General features: G+C 40.8%; 1 protein-coding gene across 3 annotated transcripts in view; it reads right to left on the minus strand.

Moving 5' to 3' along the window:
- Positions 1-17950, minus strand: part of CP (ceruloplasmin) — a 58187-nt gene that overhangs the window by 15018 nt on the left and 25219 nt on the right. For all 3 annotated transcript variants that reach the window (XM_087870276.1, XM_045812931.2, XM_045812942.2), the window contains 9 exons: positions 13240-13390; positions 11730-11942; positions 10205-10412; positions 8282-8421; positions 7003-7131; positions 3824-3930; positions 2148-2364; positions 1609-1748; positions 307-469 (listed from right to left, as the gene is read on the minus strand). In XM_087870276.1, the coding sequence (XP_087726402.1) occupies positions 307-469; positions 1609-1748; positions 2148-2364; positions 3824-3930; positions 7003-7131; positions 8282-8421; positions 10205-10412; positions 11730-11942; positions 13240-13390 (1468 nt within the window). The remainder of the gene's footprint in view (positions 1-306; positions 470-1608; positions 1749-2147; positions 2365-3823; positions 3931-7002; positions 7132-8281; positions 8422-10204; positions 10413-11729; positions 11943-13239; positions 13391-17950) is intronic.

Genomic DNA, 17950 nt, shown 5'->3' on the forward strand with positions numbered 1-17950 from the left:
AGTCTTTCGGTAAATAACATGACCACTCCCTTGTATCAGTTTTAGGAGTAATCGCACTGCCCCAAATAGGTGTCCGTTTGTATTAGCTGAGAGACTTCCAGTGCTGTTATCAATACCAGCTCTCAGAAGATAGGCAGTATCCCACACCCTTAGCAGTAAAAAGAATTCCTATTTGGAGGTAGAGAAGGACGAAATCAGGGCAGCAAATTCACAATGATTCGCATTGGGGGAAGTATTTAGGCAACGTACGGCATCTTAATTGTTCTCATGATGTATGACTTCTAGAACCAGCAGCCCGGTATTCACCTTTGTTTGGTAGAACCGTGTAAGTGGTCTCCATTCCAGCATGAATGTGGTCAGTCACATGGCAGTGGAGTAACCAGATTCCAGGTGTTCTTGGAAACATCTCTAGAGTTTGGTATGTCCCAGGGAAAACGTCAAAGACATCAGAACTGTAAATGCCCCTGTGCTTAATTAGAAAAATGACAAATATTACATAATGTTTATTACATGTGAGAGTTCATTCAACTAATCTTTCATTGGCTAGCTCAGAGATACTAGAAAAGTGGATGCATCTGTTAAAGAAAGAAAAGAGAGAGAGCCTGCACATTCGTGTGTCCGATACAAACAGCGATATATGTAGTCTTGGTCCTGCTAAATGCCTGGCAGTATGGGCCACCAAGTGGGTGTGAAGGGAAGATGGGAGGAGCATCGATTTATCCATTAGGACCACCTGGCACCTCTTATTCTTCAACTGCGGTTTGTCTTTCATCAGAGCGTGTGAGTTACACAAGGGACTTTAGCTGTGGCCCCATTTCAGTCCTAATCTCACTTTTGCTGAACCTGTTCTGGATTAGCTGGTCTGTGAAAATTTATGGCAGGGAGGGGAATGCAGGGAGAAGGAAAGGAGGCCAGCGGAGAAGCCAGAACCAGGGGCCGTTCAGGTAGAGTCTAGACTAGACACAGAGTACCCCAGGGGTATTTCTGCAAGGACGGAATCGAAAGTCCGCTAAGAAGATAACATCTACGTAAAGCCAAACACAGATAACAAAATGGCCTTTTCTGCAATGGGCTTTGTGGTAGTTTCTGAATTTTCTACATTAACTCAAAGGTAAGAAAGAGCTCTTGACTCCTGCTGAAATTGGCACTGGGTGAGAAGCAGAAGTAGTGTCGCGATCTAAGAACTGATCAGTTGCCCAACACCAAAATGATAATCTCGTTCACTTTAGGCCATTTAAGATTCAGAAGTCAGAACAGGTAAAGGTTATAGTTAAGGTTATAGTTAAGGTAATAATAAACTCTTGGCCCTCCTCTCTGATCCATCATTATATGAACACGTCTAACCTCTCTGTTAACGATTCTATTCAAATGCCTTGCCCGGCAATATGTGAGCAGAACTCCATGCAAAACTGTAAAGTCAAGGAAGAGCCCAATGTGTAGCAAAGGCTGGTGACAGCAATTGAAATTGTTGGGTGGCACGCTCTTTGGAAATAATTTAGTTGTCTCTTGGAACTTTGTTTTCATAAGTCTCTCTGAGGAAATATTTTCTTCCTTTGTGTTAAAACATTTTCCAAGAGAGCAAGAATAATGACCGCGGATCCGTCTTACCTGATACCTGAAGCTGTGGCCGTGAAAATGTACCGAGTGCAAGTCTATTTCATTGCCCATTCCCATCAGATACCAGCTGACTTCATCTCCCACATGCATCGTGAGGCCTTGCAGGTTCCCAAACATTCTTCCATTAATAGCTGGGGAAATCACGTGATTTTTTTTAAATTACTTTTCAGGATATTTTAAATCAGTAGCTGCTTCACTGACAATATGATTACTAGGTTAATGTATGAGATCTTTTTGAGGTAATGGAAGTTATTTCCCTACAGATGGGGAAATGAATACTTTAAGGTCAATAATGTCACGCTGCTTTTCTAGTCATTTAGCACGAAAAGCCGTAATCCTAATTGTGATTTAAAAGGGAATGAGACTTTGGAATGGGGAGAGAAATTAATAGATGGTTTTTGCTTTGAATGGAATTCTACCTCACATACAGAGGGAGGCAGAACTGGTTTACTGTAAAATGAATAGTCTCCAAACGAATTTTATTTGAAAGAAGAAAAGGGGGAACATAGGGTTAAAATAGCATCTCATACCGTGCATTTTGTTGCTTTCTATGAATTCCTCATCATCTTTGTTTACTTTCTCAGGGTGTTCAGAGTATGTTTTGATGTTGTCATCTATGTACCAGGATTCATTTTCATCAAAAACGAAAAACAGAAGGGAAAATTCCAGTTTTGTTATGGGATTGAATACTTTCGTGTAAGATCTCCGGCACACAATCAGTGGGCCAATTAATCCACTATAGAGGTCCTGAAAACAAGCAAAAACTTCGGTCATACTTGTGATGGAGGTCAGCATTTCAGAGACCTGGGACCTCGGGAATTTTAGAAAGTCGTGGACTTTGCCTAATATGGTGCTGTCAGGTCAGTCACTTTCCATTTGTAGAGAAGTTGGACTAATGGTGAGTAGGAGGTGGGTTGAACGGGTGATGAAGTCAAGTCACAGAAGCGCATGCAGAGGCAAATATTGGCTCAGGTACCGAGCAGCAATTTAAAAGAACCCCAAACGAGCAGTGTTGGTTGGCCTATTTCATAAATCAAGCCCTGTGCCAGTCTCTAAAAATCCAGAGATGAATCAAACAAAGCCCGGGCCCTCCAGGAACTCAGTCTGCTAGAGAAAGTAGAGAATGGAAGAAATGAATCACTTGTTTTCTAAGGAGGTACATAAAGGGCTAATGAACACAGAGGAGGAAGACCACACGTGACAAATCTAGGAGAAGTTTGGATTGGTGGGGGTCAGTAATGGCAGATTAGGTCTGGAAGGGCCTTTGAGCTCTACCAGGTTCAGAATTTTAGATTTTATCTTATGTGGGTCATAGGGAACCATTGAAAAATTGAACACAGCATGGCAACATATTTGCATTTTTAAACCAGTCATCCTAGTGGTGAGTGAAGGAAGGATTGAAGGAGGAAGAGAATGGAGCCTGGGAGGCCATTGCAGTAGTTAGGCAAATCACAAGGACCCGATCTATGGAGGTAGAGAGAAGAATAGACTGAACTCTATGTAGGGGGGCGAATTGCCTGTGTGGGCCAGGGGAAGAGCTAGATACTTCATACCCAGGGTTCTAGCTTCAACGAATGAGTAGATTTGGAACTCGTAGTGTTACTTATTGCAGTAGGAAATACGAGAGGTAGAGGAGGATCTCAATTCCATGTTAGAGTGACTGTATTTCCAGTGCCGGTGGGACATGCTGGTGGAGACATTCAGTAGGCTGGTATATAGACAGGTCTGGAGCTCAGGAGAGAGATTTGGACTTGAGATATAATTCTACAAAAGAATCTTGGAACAAGTTCTAATTTGTAGTTGTCGAGTGTTGTGTTGGCTTTCAGATATTCAATCAAATAGCTTTATTGTGTTAGGTTGACAACTGAAATCAACACTTTTATCTATCATTAATAGAGCTCTGAAATCATGTACCTCAGTTCTTTGGGTTTAATGTATTTTTATGTCAAAAGGGAAATAAAATACTGTATTGATTAATATTTGATTCTGCGTTACCCATAATCAGAAGTCATGGGATTAACACAGTTATAATTCTATCCTTAAAAAGAAACAAACCAAAAAATGAAACCAAAGTGAATTGTAGAGAAGTTTCCTTTCCTGGGATTTTAAGATAAAATTGGATCACAGGAAAACTCTAATCTCATCTTCCTTCAACTGTGCATCTATTTTGGGAATTTTCACAAAACACAAATGATCTAAAGCTTACCTTAACTTGATCCACAGTTGAATAGTAAGCCCACGGAATACAAGCCGAATCCTCTATTCCAGCTCCAGATCTTTCTGGGATCTTCCATATGTAAGTGTGAATTTCACCTAAATTAATCAAGTGTTAAAGTATCTGGTTATATTTTGTATGTAGATTATATATATATAGATTATTATATATTTTATATTTATATTATATATACATAGATATTATATTATATATAGATTATATATATAGATTATAGATAGATATTATATATATATATATAAAATCTATATACAAAATATAAATACACTAAGTCTTAATAACCAGTGACCTAGAAACTGGAAATGTCGAGGTAATTAGTGTTAAAAAGTAGTGGCACTCAAAATTGTTTTTAGGAATTAAGTTTTAAGACAAACTGTAAGACATACTTTCAGATCTTCTTTGTCAGTTATGAATTAACTAGCGATGACACACATATGCACACAATACACCAGGCCAGGATGTGGCAATACCAATATCACAATTTGAAGGAACTTTGTAACAGATCATTTTTTAGCTTGAAGTCTGTTCCTGTAAAATGCCATTTTCAACCGTCAAGTGATTTCCCTCCCCCCCCCCCCCCCCCCCCCGCCCAGTGCAAGCACCTTCCCCAAGCCTTCTCTGTGTTTTTATCTGTACTGCCCTCTGTCATTCCCTCAGCTTCACCTTGGCCTTCTTTTTCTCCTTTTTCACCATTATCTCTAGTGCTTCCACAATTTCTGGTGAGGAACCATTAGCTCTTGGGGTCTCCTGGGTCACTGAGTTGTCACAATGACCTCTTCTCAGGTCTGTCCCACTCTGCCATACCATACGCTGTTCTGTCACAGCTCTGTCACATACAGGACACCGTATGTGTGGTGTCACACCCTGGACCTTGACACTTTGAAGATAGCCAATTGCTCTAGCCTCCTAACCTGCCGAAGCCTTGACCCTCTTCCATGTGCTCTGGGCTCTTCTCCAGTCTGATCTCTGCTTCCTGTCACCTCAGGGTTTCCTGTCCAGCTGCTCACCAGAATTTCGCTTTTAGCTGTGGCCACTCACCATCCCCTCCATTTATGTAGACCTCACTGTTACATATTCATGTTGTCAGACGTTCATTAGCCAGAATTTGACAAACCTTTTCTGGGGAATCAAGCAGGACAGGAAGGATGGTCTCAAGGGATGTGACAGATTTTTCTTTCTTCCCCAAGTCCTCCATTTTACCCACGCCTACATCGTCACCCTTTTTCTAAGCAGAACCTTTCGCCGAGAATATAAAGCTTAGATTCACCACCTGAATATATCATCTCTTCATCTACACTCTTAATCTCATAAGCCAAAAAAAATAATGTTTCCTTCTCTTCTCCATTCTTCAACCTCCCTGCCACCCATGGCGGATGCCCAAAACCTTGGTGCTGTCCTTGACTCCTCCTTCCCTAATGTTCCCTAATGCCTGATCTTTCAGCGGGGGGTGGGGGTGGGGATTAGTACCACCTTTAAAATACAACCAGAGTATGACAACTTACCACTTCAGTGCTTCCACCCTGGTCCAAGTCCCATTTTTTTTTTTTTAAGATTTTATTTATTCGACAGAGATAGAGACAGCCAGTGAGAGAGGGAACATAAGCAGGGGGAGTGGGAGAGGAAGAAGCAGGCTCCTAGCGGAGGAGCCCGATGTGGGGCTCGATCCCATAATGCCGGGATCACGCCCTGAGCCGAAGGCAGACGCTTAACCGCTGTGCCACCCAGGCGCCCCCCATTTTTTTTAACCCAGATTATTGCAATAGTCCTCTAACTGATCCTTGATTCCGCCCTTGTCCTCTGAGTCACTTACCCACACGTCAGCCAGAAGAGGCCTTTACAAAGTGTTCGTCAGATCGTCACTCTCCAGCTCAAACCCTCACATGGTGAAGAGTATAAAATCTAAGGTTCTAACCATGGCCTCTAAGGTTCCCCTTCCTCCTACTGCATCCAGCCCCCTGCCCTCCCTGGATCTCATCTCACATTCTGTCCCCTGTTTGCTCTGCACTGACCTCCTTGCTATTCCCATCTCAGGGCCTGGAATGCTGTTCTCCCATAACTCCCTGTGGCTCATGACTCACCAGTGGCGCCTCGTCCAAGAAGCCCTCCTGATTAGCCTACCTAAAACAGCACTCCTGTTACTTCCTCTCACTCTTTCTCGTCTGCTTTAATCTTTTTCATGCACGTTTATAAATTGATACCATGTATATTTGTGTATCTTTTTTGGAAGAAGTGAGAGTCACAAGGGCAGGGTTTTTTATTTCTAATCCCCTGAATTGACACGAGCAACTTTATATTGTAATTTATTTTTTCTCATCCATTTTATCTCACTTGCCAAATTTGGGAACTGCTAAATTACTAAGAAATGGTCCTTTTCTAGAAGCCAACTTTACAACTAATAGAAGAAAAATATAGTTTTAATTAAAGGAAATACACACATGTATTTAACCTCTTCTAGCTTTTGCACTGTGTTAATTGAAGTTATTGAGTTTTTAGTACATGCCAGATACTGGGCTAGAATTGCGGGATTTAAAATCCCATGTGGCAGGGTCTGCCCCTAGGACTCCGCCTTCAGATGCAGGCATGAAACATTCAGCTACACAGTGTGCGGTAAATGCTGTCTGGGCGAGGAGAGATATCTCTGCTCACTCCACGTTGAGTATTTGTAGGTGTCCAGTACTTGCAGATGTTTTCCTTGCAGTTTTCCAGTGGATCTCCCTCTCTCTTTCTCTCTCTCTCTTTCTCCCTTTCCTTTCCTTTCTTCGTATGTGCATGGAGACATACATACCGATACGCCTCCCTGCATGCCCTCTTTTTCTTTAATTTTTTTATTTTTTTAAGATTTTATTTATTTCAGACAGAGAAAGAGAGAGAGCACAAGGTGGGGAGGGGGCGGAGAGGCAAAGAGAGAGGAAGAAGCAGACTCCCCACTGAGCAGAGAGCCCGACATGGGGGCTTGATCCCAGGACCCTGAGGTCATGACCAGAGCTGAAGGCAGACTCAACAGACTGAGCCACCCAGGCACCCCTCTGCATGCTGTCTTAACCACCTCTTTCTTCACTTCCTTAAGACTACCTCTCTGATACCAGTCATTTGTGGAAAGCCTGTAAAGTCTATTAAAATGCCACCCCCCACCCCTCCCCGGCCATGAGTACCTGGTAAAGTTGGAGTAACAGTAGAACTCTCTGTTTTCACTCCATGGGCATGTATTGAGTAGGGTCTTGTGGCCATGTTTTTAAAGATAATTTTAACTATGTCTCCAACATCTGCATGAAGCTGTGGACCTGGCAAGAGCAAAAGAGAAGAGTGGCTTATACATTTATCAGATGAAAAGTTCTAACTCAGTAATAGAAGCAAAGATCAGGTAACTTTCTTATCATGAAGGCAGGAGTCTGTGCGGCTTCATACTATACTATTCCTGGATTTACCCCTGGGCTGAGAGGATTCAGAATAAAAACACTAGGAATGGTTGTCTTTGTAAATGGAAATCAGGGGTGTATCTCTCATCAAGAGTCCTGCAGAAGGTTTTTGGCCTGAAAGTCGCCTGCAGGGCAATGGCCTAATCCTGGTGAGTCAGCTATGACCCTACCCTGGCCAAGAGTCATTGGGCAGCACTTGCTCTCATTTCTCAGCATTTGGACTTCCAGGCCCTCCTCAGTGTGAATTTGGGGCAGTAACTGCATTTGGAAGGGTAGGTGGGACCACCCCTCCCATTTCTACCTTCTTCTCTAGCCAATCTTATCTTGTCTGCTGCTAAGAATTTCCATGACCCAGCAACAATGCTATTCTCCTTTGGGTGTCTCATTTTTCGGGGGCTGAAGATAACACGCCCCAGGGTATGCTGTTAGTATGAGAATACGGTGGGATTGGGAGTGATGTCCCCAGCACTTGATGATTTTCAAGAAAATTCCCAAGACCACTTCTGGTCAAGTTCTTAGACATCCTCTTTTAAAAGGATTCCTGAAGAATCGGAAGCAACTTCTTCCATGCCTTGTGTATGGTAACATTTCTTCCTTTCTTTATTTCCTTGTCTATGTGTACATTTTTTTCTCTTGGAGTTAATCACCAGATGGCAATTTTAAAAGCAAATAGCTATGATTTGGGAGCTGGGAGAGGGGTGAAATAACAGGGAGAATTTGGCAAAGATTTTCATTAGAACATAATTTCTAGGAATTTCACCAAAACGACAGGCATAAATTTGATGAACATCAAATACATACAATTTCATTAGTATATGGGATAAGACATTGTTTCTGAGAAAAATAAGCAATGTTTTTGTCATATTCTTTAGTATATATAGGCTTCTCATGTTTATTGCATAACTTAATTTTTATTTGAATACCTTTGACTATGAACTGGGAAATGAAACCCGCGGACACATACTGTCACTGCATCTAATCCATGTCGCTACCCCACACCCGATGATTAGAGTACCTAGAATTCCCAGATGTTCTCCTTCAGCCTTTCTCTCCGCAGGAACTCTGAACGTGCTGTCGGTATATTGCCGATACACAACTTTCTTGTACTTGGAGCCTATGTAAAACTCTTCCTTATCTAAAAACGGATTCGAAACACTTCAACAAAACACACAAACGACTAAGGTTAGTACTTGTCTTAATGAAAGTGGAAGTTGAGTTTTCAATTTTGAATGAAAATATAGTTTTCATTTAAGTAGTTACGCTAATTTTTTTTAAAGATTTTATTTATTTATTCGACAGAGATAGAGACAGCCAGCGAGAGAGGGAACACAAGCAGGGGGAGTGGGAGAGGAAGAAGCAGGCTCATAATGGAGGAGCCTGATGTGGGGCTCGATCCCAGATCGCCGTGATCACGGACTGAGCCGAAGGCAGATGCTTAACCGCTGTGCCACCCAGGCGCCCCAGTTATGCTAATTTTTAATAGCATTCTCCCAGTCCAGCAAGAAAGAGTAAGACTTTAGAAATAGATAGGCGTGGTAGAAAGTGCTCCTTGCTGGGAGTGGAGCCATCCGAGACCTGCGCCCACTCTGCGGGTAACTAGAATGACCTTCAGCTGGTCATTGCCTGCTGGACCCTCAGTTTCCTCACCCCCAAAATGAGGTGTGAGATGAGATGATCTCTAACGTTTCTCGATAGCCCTGAAATTCTGAGCCCAGATTTCACCGATGAAGTGTTCTCTGGTTACTGCAGTATTTCTGGTTTATAAGAGCTGAAATGGCTCAGTGTTTTCAGCCACTTCCTTTATCTAAAGTTTGCACTGACTCCTCATGGCCCCTGTAGCCTTTTTTTTTTTTTTTAAAGATTTTTATGTATTTATTTTAGAGAGAGAGAGAGAGATAACAAGTGGGGAAAGGGATAGAGAGAGAGGGAGAGAGAGAATCCCAAAGAGACTCCCCGCTGAGCATGGAGCTTGAAGTGGGGCTTGATCCCTGGACCCTGAGATCATGACCTGAGTCGAAATCAAGAGTCAGCTGCTCAACCAACTGAGCCACCCAGGTGCCCCAGCTCCTGTAGCCTTTTGACTACTTTACTGCCCTTCCCACCTGAAATAACCTTTTGCCCCTGTACATTGCAAATCATACTCTCCATTGCAATCAAACTAACCAGCTAACCTTTGCTTAGCTACGGGTTACCAGAGATGCCGTACACCCAGATCCGAACACATGTCCATCCCAATCTCTCAAATCATATCCATGAAAGGTTAGTGCATGACATGTGAGATGATGGAGGGCAAAGTGGTTGGAAAAGTCTTCAAGAAGTGTCTGGTGATACTACTCTACGTACAGTTTTTAAAGGTCCAATAATGATGCTTTCCTTACATTTATTCACAATGAACTTATTTTTTTACATTTCTGTAACATATACATTATTGGTGGTTTTGCAGCATATTTTCCTATAAGTTCTTGGAGGACAGAGACCATATCTACTATACTGCCCTCAAGAATTTAAAATATTCTTCACACATAGCAGTTTTAAGAATGTAAAAGAACAGATTACTGAACTGATAAGGAAATCTCTGGAGGAAAAATAAGCAGCAAACGGTAGATAAGGAAAATAATACTTTAGCTTTGAATTTAGGCACTAATTTTTGTTTAAGTTGGACAATTAAGAGCAAGATAAGGGCACATGGATATGAGAAGACAATCAAACAGAAAAGAAAGAGTGACTACAAAGAATCAAATGAGATAGTTGGAAATTTTCCTGTGAGAAAATTGCAAGAGGAGAAATTAAGGAGGAAAGGTTGCCGGGAAGCATTTTGTTACTGTTCTGATGTTACTGTTTAATGCAACTGTTTGTTTTTCTAAAATTTAGCATAATTCTTAATTTTCTGAAAGAAAAAAATGAAAAAAAAATTGGGACTCAGAGTCTGGAGACTTACTTCTGTTCTTGTAAGCGATGCAGCTCCCGTTCCCATTCCCTACTGGGGGAGTAGTCCCATTCCACCTCCACCGCCGCGATGTAGTAGGTCCTCTCTGCCAGGTGGACGCTTGGATCGTCAGACATTCGCCTGCATTTGTTCACAGTGTATTTTTGCTTCATGCCTCCTGTGTAGTGATCGGTTGTCAGGCATTCAACATCGAAAGTCCCTGAAATGGTAAATAAGAAAGCGTGTCACTCCTTTGCTCAGCACCTTCAACTGAGCTCCTCAACTCACTCAGAATCAATACCCAAGTCCTTAACGTGGCTCAGCTGGATGGTTACACCAGCCACCACTCACTCTGCTCCAGTCACAGAGGCTTCTTTGCTCTTCTTAGAAGAGGTCAAGTGTGTGCCTGCCTCAGGGCCTCTGGCCTTGCTGTTTCCTCCACCGGGAACACTCCTCCCCAAAATAGCCACAGAGCTCATGTCCTCGCTTTATTCAAGCTTCTCATTAATCATCATCTCAGAGAATTGTTATCCACCTTCCCCCATCAGTCACCAGCCCCCTTTTCTGCCCTATTTTTCTTTTCTTTTTTTTTTCATAATAACATTTTTATTATATTATGTTAGTCACCATACAGTACATCCCTGGTTTCTGATGTAAAGTTCGATGATTCATTAGTTGCATATAACACCCAGTGCACCATGCAATACGGGCCCCCCTTACTACCCATCACCAGCCTATCCCATTCCCCCACTCCCCTCCCCTCTGAAGCCCTCAGTTTGTTTTTCAGAGACTATGGGCTCTGCCCTCTTTTTCTTTATAGTGCTTACAACCACTAGCTTCTTGTCTCCCTGCATTAGAATTTCCACTTCACAAGGCAGACACTTTATGTCTTTTGTTGACTGTTGTATTTACACTTATCTAATGAATAAAGGGAGAGGTGACACTGGACTTGTCTTATGTTGTGGTAGCATATGATGAACCAGATAAAGCCTGAAGCAAGTTAGTATGTTTCACGTTTTGGTTAAAGTTCTTTCTTTTTTGTTTCAGTTTGTTTTACTCATTCAGAACCAGGCCTGCAGATATCTCTGAGGTTGCATGGCTATCATTCTATCATAGGACCCTCGACTGCGAGCAGCCAACAAGCCAACGCTTCATGTAGGCTACAGAGAGAGGACAAAAAGTTTCACTGCAGAGCTGTTATGGAAGTCATTCCCTTTCTAGTCTGATTTGCCAGCTATCTTTAAAAGGAACATAACTTAAAAAGAAAGCATCTTGAGGATTCTATGGTGTGGAAATGGGAGAAACTACGGTCTACTCTTCACTTCACTTGTCACTCTCCTCCCCTCAACAGGCAGGAAATAGATCTATCAGCCACACAATTAGCTAATAGTGACTCGGACGTGCTCTTCAAGGGAAGGAAGGGCACACATTTGGGAGTTGGGGAAGGGAAGCGTTTATCACCCAACACAGGATTTTAAACCCAAGTGACATGAATCTATTCAATGGAGACTTGTCTTGACTTTTAAAAAAAATGCACCTTCAGTATCGGGCTCCATGAGGAGTGTAACACTTGTTTGAGGGAAGAGGTTTGCTGTGTCTCTTCTTTCTCCTTTTGACAGATACGTGTTTCCTGTAAAGTAAATCCCGTGTACATCAGCCTCGTTTCCAGCACTGAATAAGTACCACATGACTGAATCTCCTCGGCACATGTTGAGACCAGGCTGATTCCCGTACATGAATCCATTCATGGCTGTAAAAGTTGGGAAATGGTATTTTGAAAGTGGTTTATCTCATGTCCTCCTACATGAAAACGTCCCATATTTTCCAGCGCCAACTTTGTTGATCTAATTTCTGAAAGACCCATTCATGCCTGCCCCACCGCTTTATGCATCAGGAGTGTCTCTGCAACTCCTAGTTGCACCCAGCAGCCCCAGGACAGTCCCTGGCTGGAAGGGGAAGAGCTGCAGGCAGGGTTCTTGACGTTCTGCCCTGTTCATCCCAGCTAGCCATTTCCTAGTTCTCTCAAGAGTCAGATTTGCAAGCATCCAAATGTGTGAATAATAACAGCTATTCCTTGGCACTGTAGACTGAGAATGTGTTTGTTGCTCTGGATGGAAAATTCTCTGATTCATCATGAAGAACAGGGAAGAGTGAATGCGGAAAGTTTCCTCTCACTGCTGTTACTAATCAGTAATAGTCTTGAATTCTCCAAAATGTAAAAATGCACACTCGAAAGGAATATTATCATGATCGTGACTAATACTGATTCAATTAAAACAGCATCAGTTTATAACACAAGTTAACATTTGTTTCTTCTTACTACAGTGATTTTCACATGTAGTCCATTAGCAATGTGGGCATTCTGAACAATTAGCTCACTGTCTCTAAACCTCTAGAATTACACTGGGAACGAAAAAGAAAATCTGATGCTAGGTTTCAATTAAATAAGAATTTCTGGAGGTTGCCCTGAGCATTTAAAAAAGTAGTTTTAACAGTTTTAATAAAACTCCCAGGGGAATTCTAATTTGTAGTCAAGGGTGAGAATCACCGAAGTTCGTTGACAACAGAGACCATATCTCTCTTCATTTTGAATAATAAAACGAGGCTATAGCTACCAAACCACAGATGAGAAAAGCATCTAATCCAGTTGTTCTCAAACTGACACATATATCACAATGACGTAGAGGGTTTGTTGAATAGGAATTGCTTGGCCCCACCCATAAAGTTTCTGATTCAGTAGGTAGGAGTTGGGGCCCAAGAATTTGCATTTCTAACAAGTCCCTGGGTCATGCTAAAGCTGCTGATCCAAGGACTACATTTTAAGGACCATGCATTTAATTGACATATTTTGTATGTTTTATTATCCTAGATTAAGCGAAGTGAAGAATAATGGACTGATACCTTAAATATCAATATTACCCTCAGAGTTGTATTTAATCGTCTGTTGAAAATTAATCAATGGGCAAAGCAATTAGCATTTTGGTTTCATTAAAAGCATTACATGTGCAGTACTGAAATCAGAGTATTGGCAGATGGTGCGTACTTACAGTGCATCTTATTAGATTCCTGGAAGTCTTCATCTTCCTTATTCACCAGGTGCGGTGCAGTGGTAAACATTCTAATATTATCATCCAGGAGTAAACTTTCATTCTCATCAAACACTGCGGGAAACAGATAGAACTCCTTGTTCACATCTTTCTGTAAATCAAAACAAAAACAACGAAGTGAAGATAGGGTAAGTGTAGCAGAAAGACTTCCATGTACACAACACTATTTGGGCACAAACTCGCCAAAGGAAGGAGAAGAGGTTTCCATTCCTCTTCGTAGATGGGGCTCACGACATTGTCCAGTTGACTACCAGAGTTTTCATTACTATCTGTGTAGTAGGCTTTTGGTTCAACATGATCTAAGTATCTCTCTGCACCTACGAGTTCTGACTCCTCTCCCCACCTTCCTGCCAGCTCTGCCCACACCAACTGAACACACCAACAACAATTACTAAAATAGGGGGAGTAGATGGCTGTGCCATAAATTAGAGAAAGTGTCATCCACACTTATTCATGAAAACTTAAAGAATTTCTATAAGGCAGAGCAGGAGAAGCAGATAGAGGGAGGAATCATCTTAAGTGAAGAAATAGCCTGCCAAATGAGGGGGACCAGGAATTCACACAATCTCCAGTCATCTGGACAAACATTCTCACTTCCTCTCCCCTGTCCCTGCTGAAAAATAAGCAAGCAGAAATGCTATCTGGTCTATGAAATGTTTCAGTAGTTCAGAAGAAGGCAATCAGTCTAACAGACCAAAGCGTATGAACCCCTAAAAACTAGATACTCCCTCAAAGAAGAGAAAACTTTGTCTTTTTTTCTGAGATAGTTTTTTTTCAGATGAAAAATATGATTATCAAGTTTTTAAAATCCAGCTGAAGCAGAGAGCTGAAGGTTAGATCCTATAGAAAACTAAATCAGTGATAGAGATAATTTTTTTAAAAATTTATTTATTTAAGAGAGAGAGAGTGGAGGGAGGGGCAGAGGGAGAGAGAGTCTCAAGCGGACTCTGAGCTGAGCATGGAGCCTGATGCAGGACTCAATCCCATGACCCTGAGATCATGACCTGAGCTGAAACCAAGAATCTAACAATTAACTGCTTGTACCAATGAGGTGATGCCCCTGTGATGGAGATAATTTTAAGAAAGGTCTCATAAATCAGAAGAAAAGATTCAAAGATGAAAAATACATACGTAGTAACAATTTCAGAAAGAGAGGCATTATAAAAGGGGAAGACATAATGGTAATAAATAATGGAAACGTTTACCACTATAAAGAGAAAATTCAGATTCAAAAGCTTGACTGCCAACAAGGCAAAAGTAGTCATAGAGATCTATGCTTAAAAATATTCTGGTAAAATTTTTGAATTTCAGACATAGACAAATTTCTACAATAAGTCATTTTAAAAGTGTTATTACAGGGCGCCAGTCTGGCTCAGATGGTTGAGTGTCTGCCTTCAGCTCAGGTCATGATCTCCAGGTGCTGGGATCAGTCCCATATCAGGCTCCCAGCTCAGCGGGGAGCCTGCTTCTCCCTCTCCCTCTGCCTCTCCCCCTGCTTGTGCTTTCTCTCTCTCTCAAATGAATGAATAAATCTTTAAAAACAAGTGTTATCACAAACATTGGACTTCTCTAGTACATTAAATATCAGAAAAAGATGGAGTAACATTTATGTTTCTGAGGGAAAAAGATTATGATACAAAAATTCTGTACCTAGCAAAGAACAACAAAAATATGTTCTCACATGTGTAGGGACTGTAATAGAAGACTGCTACAGTCACTTGTATTCTGATTTATAGAGAAAACTTCAGTAAAAGTCTACAGGTCATATTTTCTGATCATAATGCAACAAAACTAAAAAATACTAATAAAGGGACAAAAAGTTAATAAAATTAAAAAGATCATATTTGATCCTAATAACTCTTAGATCAGAGAGGAAGCAAACATGATTACTAAATACTTGGTAAACAACATCTATGAGAACAAGGCATAATGTATGGAATATACTAAACATATAAACTGAGAATCTGAAATACTTTTATTTTTTTAGAGAGAGAGAGTGCACAGGGGTGGGGGGAGTGGAGGGGCAGAGGGAGAGAATCTTAATTAAGCAGGCTGCACTCCCACTGTGGAGCCTGATGTGGGGCTCAATCTCACGACCCAGATATCATGACCTGAGTTGAAATCAAGAGTTGGACACTTAGCTAACTGAGCCACCCAGGCACCCCTGAAATACTTTTTATTTTAAGGAAAACCAAATAAAAATAAATGTTTGTAAATATCTGCAAATTTTAGAAAAGTAAAATAAAAAAAGAAGAAAGGAATTAATAAAGGCAAAAGAGAACCTGTCTAATAAATTAGAGCACAAATTAAAATGGCTAAACCTAAAAATGTATTATTTGAAAAGACCAATGAAATATACAGATCTCTGGCAAGTCTAATAAAAAAAGATGAGCGATAACCTAAAAATACCACAATAGAACTGAGAAAGGAATATAACCACACATACGGAGAAGGAAAAAAAGATTATTATGTACAATAAATGTTCTAAGTTGACTAAGAAGAAGGTACCTGAATAGACCAATATCCATAGGTGAAATAAAAATGTGATTAAAACACATTTTAATAGAAAACAAAAGAAGGAAAGAAAAAGGAAAACCCCTAACTACTTCTTTTTTAAAAGTCACACACTTGAGGGGCGCCTGGGTGGCTCAGTCGTTGAGCGTCTGCCTTCGGCTCAGGGCGTGATCCTGGCGTTCCGGGATCGAGCCCCACATCAGGCTTCTCCACTAGGAGCCTGCTTCTTCCTCTCCCACTCCCCCTGCTTGTGTTCCCTCTCTCGCTGACTGTCTCTCTCTGTCTAATAAATAAATAAATAAATAAATAAATAAATAAATAAATAAATCTTTAAAAAAAAAAAAAGTCACACACTTGAGGGATGCCTGGGTGGCTCAGTTCATTAAGTGTCTGCCTTTGGCTCAGGTCATGATCCCAGGGTCCTGGGATCGAATCCCACATGGACTCCAGGGGAGTCTACTTCTCCCTCTGCCTGCCACTCCCCCTGTGGTGTGCTCTCTCTCTCTGACAAAGAAAGAAATAAAATCTTTAAAAAAAAAAGTCACACAGTTGATGTAATTTTATGGGCAATTTCTTTCAAATCTCTAAGGAGCAGATAATTCCTATCTATTTAAATAGTTCCCAAGTATTCAAAACGTGGAAATCTTCCCAATTTATTTAATGAAGATAGTATAACCATGATACAATACCTTAAAAAAGCACACAAAATCTAAAATAATATCACTTCCAGCTTAGGTGAGAAATTCTAAATAAAACACTATTAAATTCAATGCAGAAATATAATTGAAAAAAATATTTAAAAACCACAGTGCTCATACCACCAGCATTTTTCACAGAGCCAGAACAAACAATCCTAAAATTTGTATGGAACCATAAAAGACCCCAAATAGCCAAAGCAATCCTGATCAAGGAAAGCAAAGCTGGAGGCATCACAATTCCAGACTTAAAGCTGTTATTACAAAGCTGTAATCGTCAAGATGTACTGGCATAAAAACAGACACGTAGATCAATGGAACAGAATAGAAAACCCAGAAATGAACCCACAACTATATGGTCAACTAATCTTCAGGAAAGTAGGAAAGAATATATAATGGAGAAAACACAGTTTCTTCAACAAATGCTGTTGGAAAAACTGGACGGCAACATGTAGAAGAATGAAACTGGACCTCTTTCTTACATCATACACAATAATAAATTCAAAATGGTTGAAAGACCTAAATGTGAGACAGGAAACCATCAAAATCCTAGAGGAGAACATAGGCAGCAATCTCTTTGACATCGGCTGCAGTGACTTCTTACTAGACACGTTGATGGAGGAAAGGGAAACAAAAGTAAACATGAACTATTGGGACTTCATCAAGATAAAAAGTTTCTGCACAGTAAAGGAAACAGTCAACAAAACTAAAAGGCAACCTACAGAATTGGGAAAAGATATCTGCAAATGACACATCTGATAACTCTATAAAGAACTTATCAAACTCAACACCCAAAAAACAAATAATTCAGTTAAGAAATGAGCAGAAAACGTGAATAGACATTTTTCCAAAGAAGACATCCAGATGGCTAATAGACACTTGAAAAGATGCTCAAAATCACTCATCATCAGGGAAATACAGATCAAAACCACAAAGAGATATCACCTCACACCTGTCAGAATAGCTAAAATCAACAACACAAGAAACAACAGGTATTGGCGAGGATGCAGAGAAAAGGGAACCCTCTTACAGTATTGGTGGGAATGCAAACTAGTGCAACCACTCTGGAAAACAGTATGGAGGCTCCTCAGAAAGTTAAAAATAGAGCTACCTTATGACCCAGCAATTGCACTAGTAGGTATTCATCCAAAGGATACAAAAATACAGATTCAAAGGGGTACATGCACCCTGATGTTTACAGCAGCATTATCAATGATAGCCAAACTATGGAAAGAGCCCAAATGTCCATTGACTAATGAATGGGAAAAGAATATTACTCAGCCATTAAAAAGAATGGAATCTTGCCATTTGCAATGACATGGATGGAGCTAGAGTATATTATGCTAAGTGAAATAAATCAGTCAGAGAAAGACAAATACCATATGACTTCCTCACATGTGGAATTTAAGAAACAAAACATATGAACATATGGGAGGGTGGGA

The sequence above is a fragment of the Ursus americanus genome, chromosome 20, assembly GCF_024610735.1.
Source record: "Ursus americanus isolate L20-20 chromosome 20, mUrsAme1.1.p, whole genome shotgun sequence".
NCBI classification, from domain to species: domain Eukaryota; kingdom Metazoa; phylum Chordata; class Mammalia; order Carnivora; family Ursidae; genus Ursus; species Ursus americanus.